Here is a 12,861-nt window from a genome sequence, read left to right as displayed (position 1 = left end):
ATCATTCGTACCCCGACGCCGAACGGATCTCCACTTTGCGTCACGAGCCGGTCCACGTCCGTGCGGGGTGCGTTTACACGCCAGACAAGACACTACCACTGAACTCAGTGGACACTGCACTCCACACTCCTCTGTCTCGCCAGCATATTGTGTAAGTAGTCTTCTATAAAGCGTATCTCTATGTAGACAATCTATGAACTTTACATATTTTGTGATATTAGGAGGTATTCTGAGCATTTGGTAACTAGATAGCTAATAATTTATCGAAAATATCAAAAAAACTACAGCTATAGAAAACTTAGTACAGTATCACGAAAGTTTAATGAAACAAGATATTGGTAATTACATAAAAAGTTTGAAAATAGGCTATTGAATGACGTTATGAGCTATCTTTAGACTGTTGATATTTACTCACGGAACTCGAGATTACGCAATATCTTCCAGCGTGGAAACGAAGACGACAACACGACCCACTGGTCCTGGGGATTCAAACAAGACACATAAATACAGGTAGGCCTGAAGTATCTATTATAAAATTGTCACGCCGGCAATGTAGTGGTCCAGTTTGAGTAAGACTATAAGAGTTGTTGTGTCGAGAGAAACGCAAGTACTGCACCGCACCGCCATTTACTAACGTTATATTAATCAGTGACCGACTAGCGACTGGCTGGATTTACTGCGCGGTGCGACTACAGGCACAGCAAGGAGCGCCCCGGGGTTAGGCTGCACGGCTGTATTGTGCTGTGTGTGTGTGTATGCTTCTGGCCTCTTTGCTTTGGGCCATGCCTTGTGAATACATAAGGAAGCCTTCAAGTTCTCTCGTGTAGTACAGTAGTACTGTTCCAAGCGTGTTGTACACACATGATGTGCATAGGATGAGCTTGAACTATCACGAACTTCTCACCTTCCATCACTATCTGGATTAACTTATGTTTCGTCTAAGCTGTCATTTTTTTTTTCAGTAGGCTGAAGTTGAAAGACTAACTGTTTCGTAAATTTACTTTAATTTGAGAAGCTTGAACAGAAATAGAACCTTGTGCTCATCAGAAAAGTATTCTTACATTTTCTCTATGATCAGGCACATTTTGTAGATTCGGAAGAGAAAGTTGAATTACACCAAATTACAAATTGTGTTGTGTTTGTGTTATTTGGCAAAAAAAAAAAAAATGTTCGGAAATGAGAAAAACATGCGAGAAGTAGAGGAAGCTCTGATGAGACAGAACCAGGCCAACACCAGCTCCTACTTTGATCTGGACCACTTTGTTCAGCAGGTGCAGCATCTGAACATCTCCTCGCGTCTGTCGCAGCAATGCCGTAGTCTCTTCGCCATGGATCATCACACAGTGGGACCAGATGGAGTCGATGGACCAGGACTGGTAGAGGTAGGATCAGTGCCAGAACCGAGGCCTGGGCATTCAGCCCAGATGGGAGATCAAGCCATGATGGCCGTCGGTGATGATGGAGATGAGATGTCTGCTACATCTACACAGCCTGAATGTGACAACCTCTGCGATGGTGACACCGAGGATACAACTCTCCTGAACATTCCAGTATGTTATGAAGTGTACTTTGGATTCACTTCTTTCAGACACCCTACTAGACTATACATAGATAGTGTTTTTGTTTGTTTGTTTGTTGTTGTTAATTGTTTTTTGTTAGATTTTCATCACAAAAATAAGCTGCCTGTAATATAAGCAGAGAACAATGTGTGCTACTGTAATATACAAAAAAAAAAGTCTCCCGAAATGTTTTCTTTTGGTTTTCTCTTGGTTGATATAACCTCTGATAACTACAATGCATGTCTGCAACTGCTAAATAAGGTTGCACAACTGTTTTTTTTTAGTTCCGTTCTCCTCTGTATTTCTTTCGAACAGGTATACGCCTTCCTTCACATGCTGCAGTTCCTTGATGCCAAAGACATTTGTAACCTGAGTGCGACTTGTCGGCAATTCCACAGCTTCTGCAACGACCAGATGCTGTGGAAGTCAGTCCTGGACAAGGACATGGTCAAGTGGTCGGAGGTCAGCAATGGCACCTACCCCTCCAACTACACAGCCCAGGGCCAAGAAGTGGACTACAAAGATGTGTAAGTTTATCTGGTCATGCTTCACACAGTTAGTTGTATGACTTTTTGCAAGCCCCATGACTGATATTCAATATTTATTCACCTCCCACCCCCCTACACCAACTGTACCATGCTGCAAGTCAAACAGATCCATTGAGTTTAGTGATGCAGCAGTTGGAGTAAAACTTTGTCCCGGTGCGCTAGGGATTGGTATGATTACAATGTTCTTTGTAATGTACAGTTTTTTGACACCTTGCCATTTTTTTTTTGAGAACCCTCTTTTTTATTGCAAATTAAGCACACCAGTTAATACTGTATGCAACAAGGCAAATGTACTACTGCGAGGTAAAGTGATGGAGAACAATATCTGTCTATGCCGTTACGTTTTTTTTTTAACATGACAAGAAAAAGAAAGCTGAAAGAGCCTGGTTTGTATTTGTGCAATTCACAATACAAAAGCCATTCTGGAAGCAGTAAAACTTGTTATCATGCATTTCTGCCCTACCATTGTCAATCTATAATAGAACATTTTTGTTTTCAATTATTGTTTCTACATGGTAGAATAAAAGAAAATCCTGTACTTCCCTGTATGAATCATAATCAGCAAGAAATAATGGTGGACAAACATTATTGACATGAATAAAATTGATTTTGAAATAACATCAGCATTTATTGGAAGTTTTAAGAACCTTGAGTTCAAGCTACAGGCATATTGTAATAAAGATATGTATGATGGACTGACTTTGCAATATCGTGCATTTCCCACAGACACCCTGCCCGAGTATACGTGGGACTCATCCTCAATGGGTTAATGTTTAATGGATATTTTCATGTTTCCCCCTGTGTGAATTAGATACATGCGATGTAACCCAGAGCTACAAAAGGAACCGGCTTTCAATCTGTCATCCATTCCACGCCTCCTATGGTCCTTCCTCCCCTCCCGCCAATCTCCCATCTTCATCATGTTCGGTCCCGGCCTGGAGACGGACACGTCCACCATCGTCCGGAAGCTGATTTCGGGGCAGGGCTCGAGCATCATCAAGGTCAATGGCGTGTTTCCAGCCATGTATCCAGGTAGCTTGTATTTACTCCATTTCTCTGGGATGAAACTCATGGGCATGCTGTTATTTTTATACTTGTTTGTTTATTTGTTTGTTATTTTCTTGATTAGCATTGTTTGGCAAGATCACTGAGCCAGTGTGGCTCAGTGTATAAGACCACAGATTCTCAGACACAAGGTCACTGGTTCAAGTCCGCTCCTGAGCAGCAGCGATTGTATTGGCCTACCCTTAGCATTAGGCTTGACCCCACTTGGAGCAGTATGACAGACAACCCCCTCCCCCCCCCCCCCCCCCCCCATTCCAAGTGAATATATCTCTTGAAACTACTATTACCCTGTTAAAAAGGATAATGTAATAAATAAACTAATAATTGAATATTTTCTTTCCCTATGTTGTTTCAGGTGTTGGGACTGGCTTTGAGTTGACTGTAAACAAGAAAAATCGGTTTCGCCTGGTGGTTCTTTACTCTGCTACAAGGTAGATTTGCAGATAGTTAGTGACACTTTTTGTGAAAATAGAAATTGAAAGCATGAAATAAAATGGTATTTATAGGCTGAATGCATGCTTACATTCTAAGAGTTTCCAACTTAATGTCAGTGAAAGCATATATTTCCTACATGTACAATTCAAAGCAGATAAACAACAATAAATGAATCTTATTCTTTTGTCATTATTTTTTGTGCAATTTATGGGAAGAAGGTTTCATCCTACATAATGAACATGTGCATATCTATTATGAAAACTTGAACATATGTTTCTGATATTTGTCTAGCTTTTTCCAGTGAGTCTTGTCACTTCTAATATCCAAACAATATGGTGGGCTTATGAAACAAAACAAATTGTGTCCAACCCAGGAAAGAACGAGAGAGCCGCGGTGACGATCAGCCCCGCGTGAGCAAATTGATAAAAAGAGTCTCACCAGTTCCTGATGACACCAACAATGAGGGCGCTGTTCATGGTGCTGCTGGTCCTGACCTGCACGGAGAAGACTTCATGAACTATGAACCCAACGACCATGTCAAGTCCATGTGCAGAGTTGTAGGGGGCTTCGTGTTTGTTGTGGATGCATCACAAAAGCTGAAGAAAGGTTAGCAAAAGTGTCAAAGGTCAAAGTTTTGTGTATTATCTTTTGAATAAAAACAACATGAAAACTGTTCCACTGTGAAGCAAAAATTAGCAGTGCAGTTTTCAGTCTCTTGTAATGATGATTAAGCCAAAATAGTCTCAAATATTTTGTTTACAGTTTTCTTACCATATTTTCAATAAGAATCTTGGGATGCATTTAAACTCTGCTTGATTGCAAAGTTTAACACCTGTAACATTGAAATTGAGAGGCTTGTGTATTCAATTTTTTTTAATCTCTCAGTAACAGCCTTGCATCAATTCATGTTGATACACCTTGTTTCATTATTTTGTGGGAGCTTGATATACAAGGTAACACTGGAATTTAACGGTCATAGATTTTTCATGTAGAAACCTGTGAGATACTACAAAGTGTCATTCTATGAAATTTACTTTTTTTCATCATAAAAGTTATTTCATGTTGACTAATAATCTCATATTGTGCTTGTTTTTGTAGAAAAATTGGATTTCCCTAGCAATTACTTTGTGTAATAATTTATGATGATAATAATAACTGATGGTCATCATTTGGTCACTCTCCAGGCTACTGCAGTGCCAGCCGGCCGGAGCTCTTCGCCTTCATGGACCCGAAGTGGACATCTGAGCGCAAACCTCTCCTTGTTCTCTCAAGCATCGCCGAGGCTGAAACACCGCGGGTCCCATGTGTGAAGATGGCAGATCAACTCTCATTACAGAAACTACAGAGGCCTTGGAAGGTAATTTGATGTCCTTTTTTTTTTAACCCGTTGAGGATGAGTCCTGAGAATACTCGGGCAGGACGGGGTGTCAATGGGAAGTGTGTGTTATAGCAAAATCAGTCTGTCCTCAATGGGTTAATCATCAATTTTCATAGATTTGCTGTGGATTATGGGTATTTGACAGTATTTTGTTTTAAGACTACTGGAAGTTTGGGTACCTTCTTCTGTGTGGGATATATGAAAAAAAAAATCAGCTCAGTTAAAGGGGGATGTTCATTGACAAACTGCATAAAAAACTTCTGATCGTACAATCAATCGTATATATATGTACATGCTAACCCCACCTAAAGTGAAATTAGGAGAAAGTTGACAGTCCACAAATATGCTATAATATGGCTTCTAGCTGTAAAAGTGGATATTTTCGCACAAGTAATTGTTTGCTCTCGGCTGGGTTAAATGATTTTTTTTTTTCATTTTGTCCCGTGGAATCCAGACATGAAATACGGGAACATATGTCATGCAAAAAAAAATTGTGTGCTTGTACAAGGTATTTTTGTGCTAGCTTCTGGTTGCGTGAAATGCACAAATATTTCCACTTTTAAAGTATTCCTTGTCACTTTTATAGACAAATGAAATGACCATGCATAATAAATATGTTATCCTAACCATAAAAGTCTATATCATATAAATATTAAAATGAATTAATTTCCCAAGTTGATTTGCAATGTGTCCACATTAATATGCATGTTTTCCCTCCTCTATTTCCCTCTAAAAATGATCTTTTTCATGTCATTATATGTATTTTATGGGTATACTGGGACTGTGAATATGAAACCACTACAAAATCACAAAACATTCAAACCTCATGACAGCATTGTCACTTGGCTAACAAGCTCCTGTGTAATTGAATGAAGTTGTCATTAACTTCAGCCATTGTCTTTTTTTTTCTGTGTGCTCGTGCATCGTCAAGTTAAGCACCTTATATATCAGGAGCTGTGTGATATCTACCCACATTTACAACGATGGTCATCTCCCCCTGAGTTATTTCCTTCCAAATTCTTGGATTCTTTTTTCCACAGGTCGTAGACTGTGAGGTCGATTCACTGAATGGTCTCACCGAGGGAGTTGACTGGTTGATGGGGCAAGCACAGAGGGTGTGATTGAACACTGGATCCATCCTGAAGTGAGCAGACATACATGGCTCTCCAGGACTATTAAAAAGAAAAGGAAGAATTCTCCTTGTACAGAGGCTAATGATGCAACTGTAGCTGCGGTCACACTAGCAAAAGATTGAGAAGTGATCGCAAAGTCTTGGCGATCTTTGGTCGTCCATTCACACTGGCACTAAACTTCTCAATCTTTGGATCGAGAAGTTTTGGTCATTAGTGCACATATGCATGGAAGAAGAAAGAGGACGCAGTCTGATGGCTAGTGATTGTGACGCAACAATGAACACCGGTACATCACAATGGCTGCGTGCTTCGGAGGCACTGTCCGCGAGCAGATGGTGGACTGGTCACACGACAAACTTTGCAAAGTTTCAGTTGCTTGTGTTCACTCTGGCAAAGATCGAGAAGTTTGGTGGGGGTGGGGGAAATATCCCTAGTTTGAGTGGGAAGTTTCACAAGAAGTTACTCTGGAAGTTTGCAGTCACACTGGCAAAAGATCACAATCTTAAACCTTGTGATCTTTGCCAGTGTGACTGCAGCTTGTGTGACTTACAACTAGCATTATGTATTTATAGCTGTGTGACATGCCATGACAAGTAGGTGTTTAGATTCTCAGGTAATGTCATCATTACAAGTGTTGTATACTGGCATCCATCTTGAACTGAGCATGAGACTTTTCTGTGGAGATTGGAAACCACTGTCTTTCTGTAGAGAGTGAAATAATACAACTGTTACATGGCATTCCATCATTAAAGGGAGCTTGTGTGTGAGATTCTTTGAAGTAATTTTGTATCTGATCAGTATATGTGTTCATATTGAAGGTGAATTACATGATGAGTTTTTATTGTTGCATGGCATCAGAAAAAGAAAAAAAAAAATCTCATCATTCTGAGAAAAGAAAGAGCACCTTAATGCAACTGTGCCTTCTGCTCAATGAGATATATGTACATTAGTGATGTAGCTTTATATATTTGCATAAAAGGGGTCAATGTTTGAAGTATCAGACATGTGACATATGACTGAAAAGATTACACTTATCAAATAAAATGCATGGTCTGGCATTCCACTCAAAGAATCAGGAATAATTCATTTTATTTAAGTGCTAGATGTAGGATGTTGGGCCAGCAGTGCTTGCGAGTATCATAAAAATTAAAGAACATGACATACTTCATTATCACAATGAATAAGAATAATAGCCAGAAATAATGTGATATCATGAAACGCTGCTTTTAAACTGTGCACAAAAGAAAAAATATTTCAACATGCATTGCAAAGCGTACAGATGAAAATGGCAAAATATTTATTTACTGTCAGAGTATAAACATCCGAACTAGGAATTGAAATGCAGTGGGCTCAGATTGATGTCAGGGAGAATTAAGTCATTGAGAGAAAGTCATGTTAAAGAGAGCAGTAAAACAAATGCAACAACATAATGAAAGACTTGGCTTAGTTCAGTGGATGCTGAAGAATGTGAAGATCATGTGTATACTCATAGGCCTACATGTTGTTTTATGGATGAGTTACAACAGTCCATGTAATTGTGTCACTGTGATGCTAATTAATTGGTAAATGTATGTGTACAATATCATGCACTCATTTTTGTTTGGCCAAAGAGATGGCTTTAATGTCCATCCCTGTGCAAGCCTGAAGATGTAAAAGTTGCTTCACTTTTGTGTGTGTGAAAGGGTAGTAGATACAGAAGGTAAACCTCAATGCAAATTAATGAAAACTCACGGGGTTGGTCACTTATTGGTCAAAGCAAGTGTAGTCAACAAGAGACTGATTTCAGTGTCACATGACCAGGATATTCATTTAATGATCAACAGTAGGCTACAAAAGATTGAATGTTTATGTGTGATGGCCAAAACTTTTATGTATATTATTCAAGTCTCAACATGAGCAGTGGCCCTCTGGCCCGCAGGCACTGGAAATTGGTGCCAGGCCACCAAATTTGCAAATAGTGTATCTTTTGGTGGCCTAATTGGGCAACTAAGATTCAGAATAGATTGTTATGATTCCTTATACTTCAGGCAAACATATTTCTTTTTCAAACAACCAAAATTAAAAATGACAAGATATTTGTGGCTCGAATGGGCCACCAGAGATAAAAGTTAGTGGCGAGCCTTGTATTATTTGTTTCAGTATAGCAGATTCTCAGTGATCTGCTGTTTTGATATCATGGCAGTCAGTCGGTTCTGTGTGATGTAAATTCTGCATCAGAAATCAAGAGTCTGATATATGATGTTAGATGTCTGAGCATACTGGTCCTTGTTCCAACATTTGCTAGATGCACATCATGTACGCAAAATCAAGGGGCCGCAGAAAGTTCAGTGTACCCCCATCTCCACCCCTCCACCCCCCCCCCCCCACAACAACAACAAAACCAAAAAAAAAAAACCTTCAAAAGCATGCTATTAGGTTATTGTGACTTAGCATTATATTTGTGTTTTTACTGTTAAAGTACCTATAGATCATGTTACACCGTGTATGTGAAAATGTGGGATGTGAGCAAAAGTGAAGTGATCCTCAAACCCTACATAATGTAGCTTTGCATAACACTCAAATTTTATATACATGTATGTATGCCTTCGGGAGCCATTGCTCATTCCAGGCCAGTTGGGTGTATTGATTTCATACAGATATATACCTCTAGGATTGATGTGGAACAATGCAATATTTGTACATAGATTTATTTTTATATAAATGGACAAGACATGCAAGTTATATGTTATCTACTCCTAATGTTTTTTTTTTTAATGTGTTTTCTTGCTGTGTTGGAGGTGTAAGATACATACATATATATATATATATATATATATATATATATATATATATATATATATATATATATATATATATAGACTGTTTTGATGACAGAATTATGTGAGATACAAGGTGGTTTGTACAGCTGTGATAACTGTTCTCTTTTGCACATGTATGGAGACCTGAGCTACCTGTGATTTCATCAGTGAACTGAAAATATTGCATGAAAAATTAGTGACAGGAAGATTGAGGCAGTATGAGATACAGTACTCCCTTTACATACACAAGAAAACACACACACACACACACACACACACACACACACACACACACACATGCACAAATGTTTGGTTAAAAATGCATTACCGGTACACCTCTTGGGATAATACATTCCCTCAAAAAACTTTGTGTGAAATATTTTATTTGACAAAACACATGATGTCATGAATATATACATTTGTAATTACATTAACAGAAATGAATCAGTGTCCAAACAAGTGTTGGTCACTTCATAAAATTCCTTTAAACTATACTGCAGAAAACAGCTTCCGAGGAGTTTATTAAATTTAAACTACACGGCGGAAAACAGCTTCCAAGGAGTCTAAATTTGCACAGTTGCATCTCTCCAACAATTATCTCCTGGGTATTCAACCTCAGGAGTGCAAAAATTTGGTCCCTTTCCAAAGCAAATACCTAGTACACAAAAGTGCTATGCACATGAACAGAGTTTATGAATACATTGCATCCAGGCCAAGCCAAATGGTTTTCTACCCTTGCGTCAACGAGTGAGTGTGTGTGCATGTGAGTGTATGCATATGTGCGAAGCACGGTCTGTAGAAATATGTGTGTGTGATAGCATGGTTTGTACCGTCCCTACTTCACTGTACTCCAAAATCGAATCCCCTCAAAATACACCATTTGTCTTGACCCGTGCAAAGCAATTTAAAGATTTACAGCTTTCTTCAGCAAGAGGATGTTGGCACCACAAGAAGCCTCTAGGTGGTATAGTGGTTCACGGTTGAATACATAGTATGGTCTTGAACTCTCATAAGTAGTATCAATTTCAGAGATGCAGGGCAATACATCATGTTAATCATGCAATGACATCTTGTATCGAATTTATCAAATCATAAATACGAAAACAGCTCCCCGCAAGCTACTTCTACATATGAGTACACCTTCCACTGCAGAAATTATACAAGTTAAAATACTGACATGAAGCTTATAGCTACATCTTGTTACCAGTACTATATTGTAACCAAAATCAAACACTCAGAGACTTATACTTTAAGACTGGAAGAAGATTTCATGAAGAGATTATACAAGTGGCATAATGTGAACAGGGCATCCTGACAGAGGCTAAGTGGCATCATGTGAACAGGGTATCCTGACAGAGGCTCTGTAGATAATCCTCCACTGTAATCCACTGCTTTGCCCTCAATGAAATATCATAGCCCTTTCACACAGTTGCCAAATATTTCAATGAGGGGATACACACAATTTGTGATTTAAAAAAAACCAGGTGTATGATATTACGTTCCTATACACAAACTCTGACAAGGTTAACACTGCTACCACAAAAACTTTCACTAAAAAAAATAAAGTTGTGCGTTTGTGTCAACACATCACTCCTTTAGAATGCTGCATACAAAATTCTTTTTTTTTTTTCTTCATGACAAAAATATACCTATCCTGTATAATTTACATTGTAATCCCTGCTATAATACAATATAGTGAACACACACAGTCCACGTGACTCTATGCATCTAATATATTCACCGCAGTCTTCAATATGTCAGGTTAAGGACCCCAAACCCGGTAGCAATGATAAAAAAAAAAGACAGCTCTTTGATCACAGCAAGTCCAATACGCAAGACAGCCACAGCTGTATTTAAATGTAAGTTTGTTAAATCTCATAATGCTTGCTTGAATAAAGAGTGCTCAAGTCATATTGTATACTTGTTGTTCATGGTCATAATGTTGAGTTATAATAAAACTGTCAACCAGAGTCAGTAAAAGGACATAAGAAGAGAACACTGGAACCAAAATGGCAATCAAATTTCTCATTGCAATGTAATAGGGGGTAGGCTGAAGCAAAATTCAACAAAGTATAGGCAAATGCAAACAGATGAATAGAAATGGGAGGGCTTGATCAGGGATCGCCATGATGTAGGTCCTACAATCAACAATTTATGCACCCATGCACTAAGCTCTAACTTTGCAAGCTTTTCACTCCGAACTTGACTCTCCTATGTAAGTTTAAACCAAAGAGCTTATACCACAAGAGGGTGTAGTTCAATAGTGGAGGCGGCCGCGCAAGGGAGCTGCCATTACGCGGACCCTGTTAGCTGTACATTTAGTAGATGGCAGCACACTGTTTAAATGCGCTCGACTTAAATATTCGCGGCAGTGACCTTGCGCCGTTTTATGGTTATGTCACAACGGTCAAGTAATCATAATGTTTAAATGTCATGTTGCTGATGTTGTTTGATTTTATGGCGTGAGTGGGTATGTACGCGAAACAAATGTCATAATGCGCGAACTACTTTCTAGTCTTCACTCAAGTTCCCATTGTTTATTTTGTGAATAACAAAAAAGGTCTGGACTCTACGAAATGGTTCAAATGATATGATATCATCGTAGAAACTAATACTTGTATCTGAACAATTAACCACATTGCGTTTCTGAAAATTAAAATGTGTTATGAAGAATAAAAAATAACTCCAGATATGATATGAGAAGATATAACTTGAGCGTAGGCTGAATTACATGTGCCTGGACGTGAGGGTACACTCTCTCTTCAATTTTGGACGCCTCATTTGTACGCACGTGTATGGCGACTACTTACCCTATATATGAAATCTCTTTGGTTTAAACCCACTGGGATTCAGCAATACTCTAAAACCAGATACATTCGAGGCATGAGACTTTCGGGAATTAGAGCCAATGACCCCTTTTTGTGGCATGAAACTTTCGCAAATTGGCAACTGGCATTCACTGCATTGTGCAGATAAAAACTTTTGCTTGTATTTTACTTTTTAATGAATCTTGGCTCCTCCCTAAATTTTTGAAAGTTTCATGCATGTTTAAATTTCTGGTTTTGTAGTATACTGCCCAACACAAAAGCTAAATAACTGTGATATTACAGGGACAAGGAGGATTCTTTAATATCATTCCCTCTTCATCGACAGTCAGATTCAGGATATCCTCACTTAAAGGCAAGTCCAGAGATGCACCGACAAGCAATGAAAGCACACGAAGGCTTTACAGCTACATGCATCCATTGGTTTAAGATAAGTAGACCACAACTGTCTTATGTAATCCAACGAACAGTCAATATCCTTCATTACAAGACTTTGTATCTACACTGTCTCAGATCAATCATGACATTGTCTTATTCTTGTTTCAGTCACTACAATCTATATCATTTACTCCCTTGGAGGTCAATACCAGGAAAGACAAATGACTCAACGATGCTACTGTGTGTTTTTTTTTTTTTCACAGTTTGATCACATACAACACATATTATACTTTCCAAGTAGTAAATTCTAGTGTCCACTTCATCTGCCCCTTGTATAAAAAATATGACTTTATAAGAACAATACAGAAACCGTCATACAATGTACCAATATAAAAGTTGTCACATTATCCACTTGCTTGTTGCTCAACTTTCATGAGCCATCTGGATGCCGTGTTCATCTCTGTCGAGCTTACACAACCACAAAAAGAATTTTAGAATGACAGAGCAGCTAAACACTTCACTGGCAAATCCAACTAAACAACAAAACATATCCAGTGATCACATACCACAATACTTTAATGCTCAATGCTAACTACACACCATGGAATATCAAAGCTGTGCAATCTGTCTTCGAAATGCATCAACACAGATTTTTTTTTCTTTTTCAAACTGGCTTTATATTCTATCGTTTTGCATTGAACACGTTTACAGCACAATAAGTCACAATAACAGATGACGAATA

General features: G+C 38.6%; 1 protein-coding gene across 1 annotated transcript; it reads left to right on the top strand.

Moving 5' to 3' along the window:
* Positions 1 to 452: 452 nt before the first annotated feature.
* Positions 453 to 6,353, top strand: LOC139733472 (F-box only protein 4-like). The gene is made up of 8 exons (XM_071644288.1): positions 453 to 510; positions 1,272 to 1,550; positions 1,875 to 2,086; positions 2,919 to 3,142; positions 3,528 to 3,603; positions 3,981 to 4,213; positions 4,792 to 4,964; positions 6,026 to 6,353. Exons 2-8 carry the CDS (start codon positions 1,329 to 1,331, stop codon positions 6,104 to 6,106), a joined length of 1,221 nt encoding a protein of 406 aa, XP_071500389.1. The 5' UTR covers positions 453 to 510; positions 1,272 to 1,328; the 3' UTR covers positions 6,107 to 6,353.
* Positions 6,354 to 12,861: the final 6,508 nt, after the last annotated feature.

The sequence above is a fragment of the Diadema antillarum genome, unplaced genomic scaffold (genome assembly GCF_040938485.1).
Source record: "Diadema antillarum isolate AM-2024a unplaced genomic scaffold, OU_Dant_1.0 seq00000481_RagTag, whole genome shotgun sequence".
Lineage (NCBI taxonomy): Eukaryota > Metazoa > Echinodermata > Echinoidea > Diadematoida > Diadematidae > Diadema > Diadema antillarum.
This window is presented reverse-complemented; position numbering and strand designations above follow the sequence as displayed.

Excerpts from the sequence above, each read along its gene's own strand:
- LOC139733472 (XM_071644288.1), top strand. The coding sequence starts at position 1,329 with ATGGATCATCACACAGTGGGACCAGATGGAGTCGATGGACCAGGACTG. Across the intron at positions 4,214-4,791 it reads ATCACAAAAGCTGAAGAAAG|GCTACTGCAGTGCCAGCCGG; the intron begins GTTAGCAAAAGT and ends GTCACTCTCCAG. Across the intron at positions 4,965-6,025 it reads AACTACAGAGGCCTTGGAAG|GTCGTAGACTGTGAGGTCGA; the intron begins GTAATTTGATGT and ends TTTTTTCCACAG.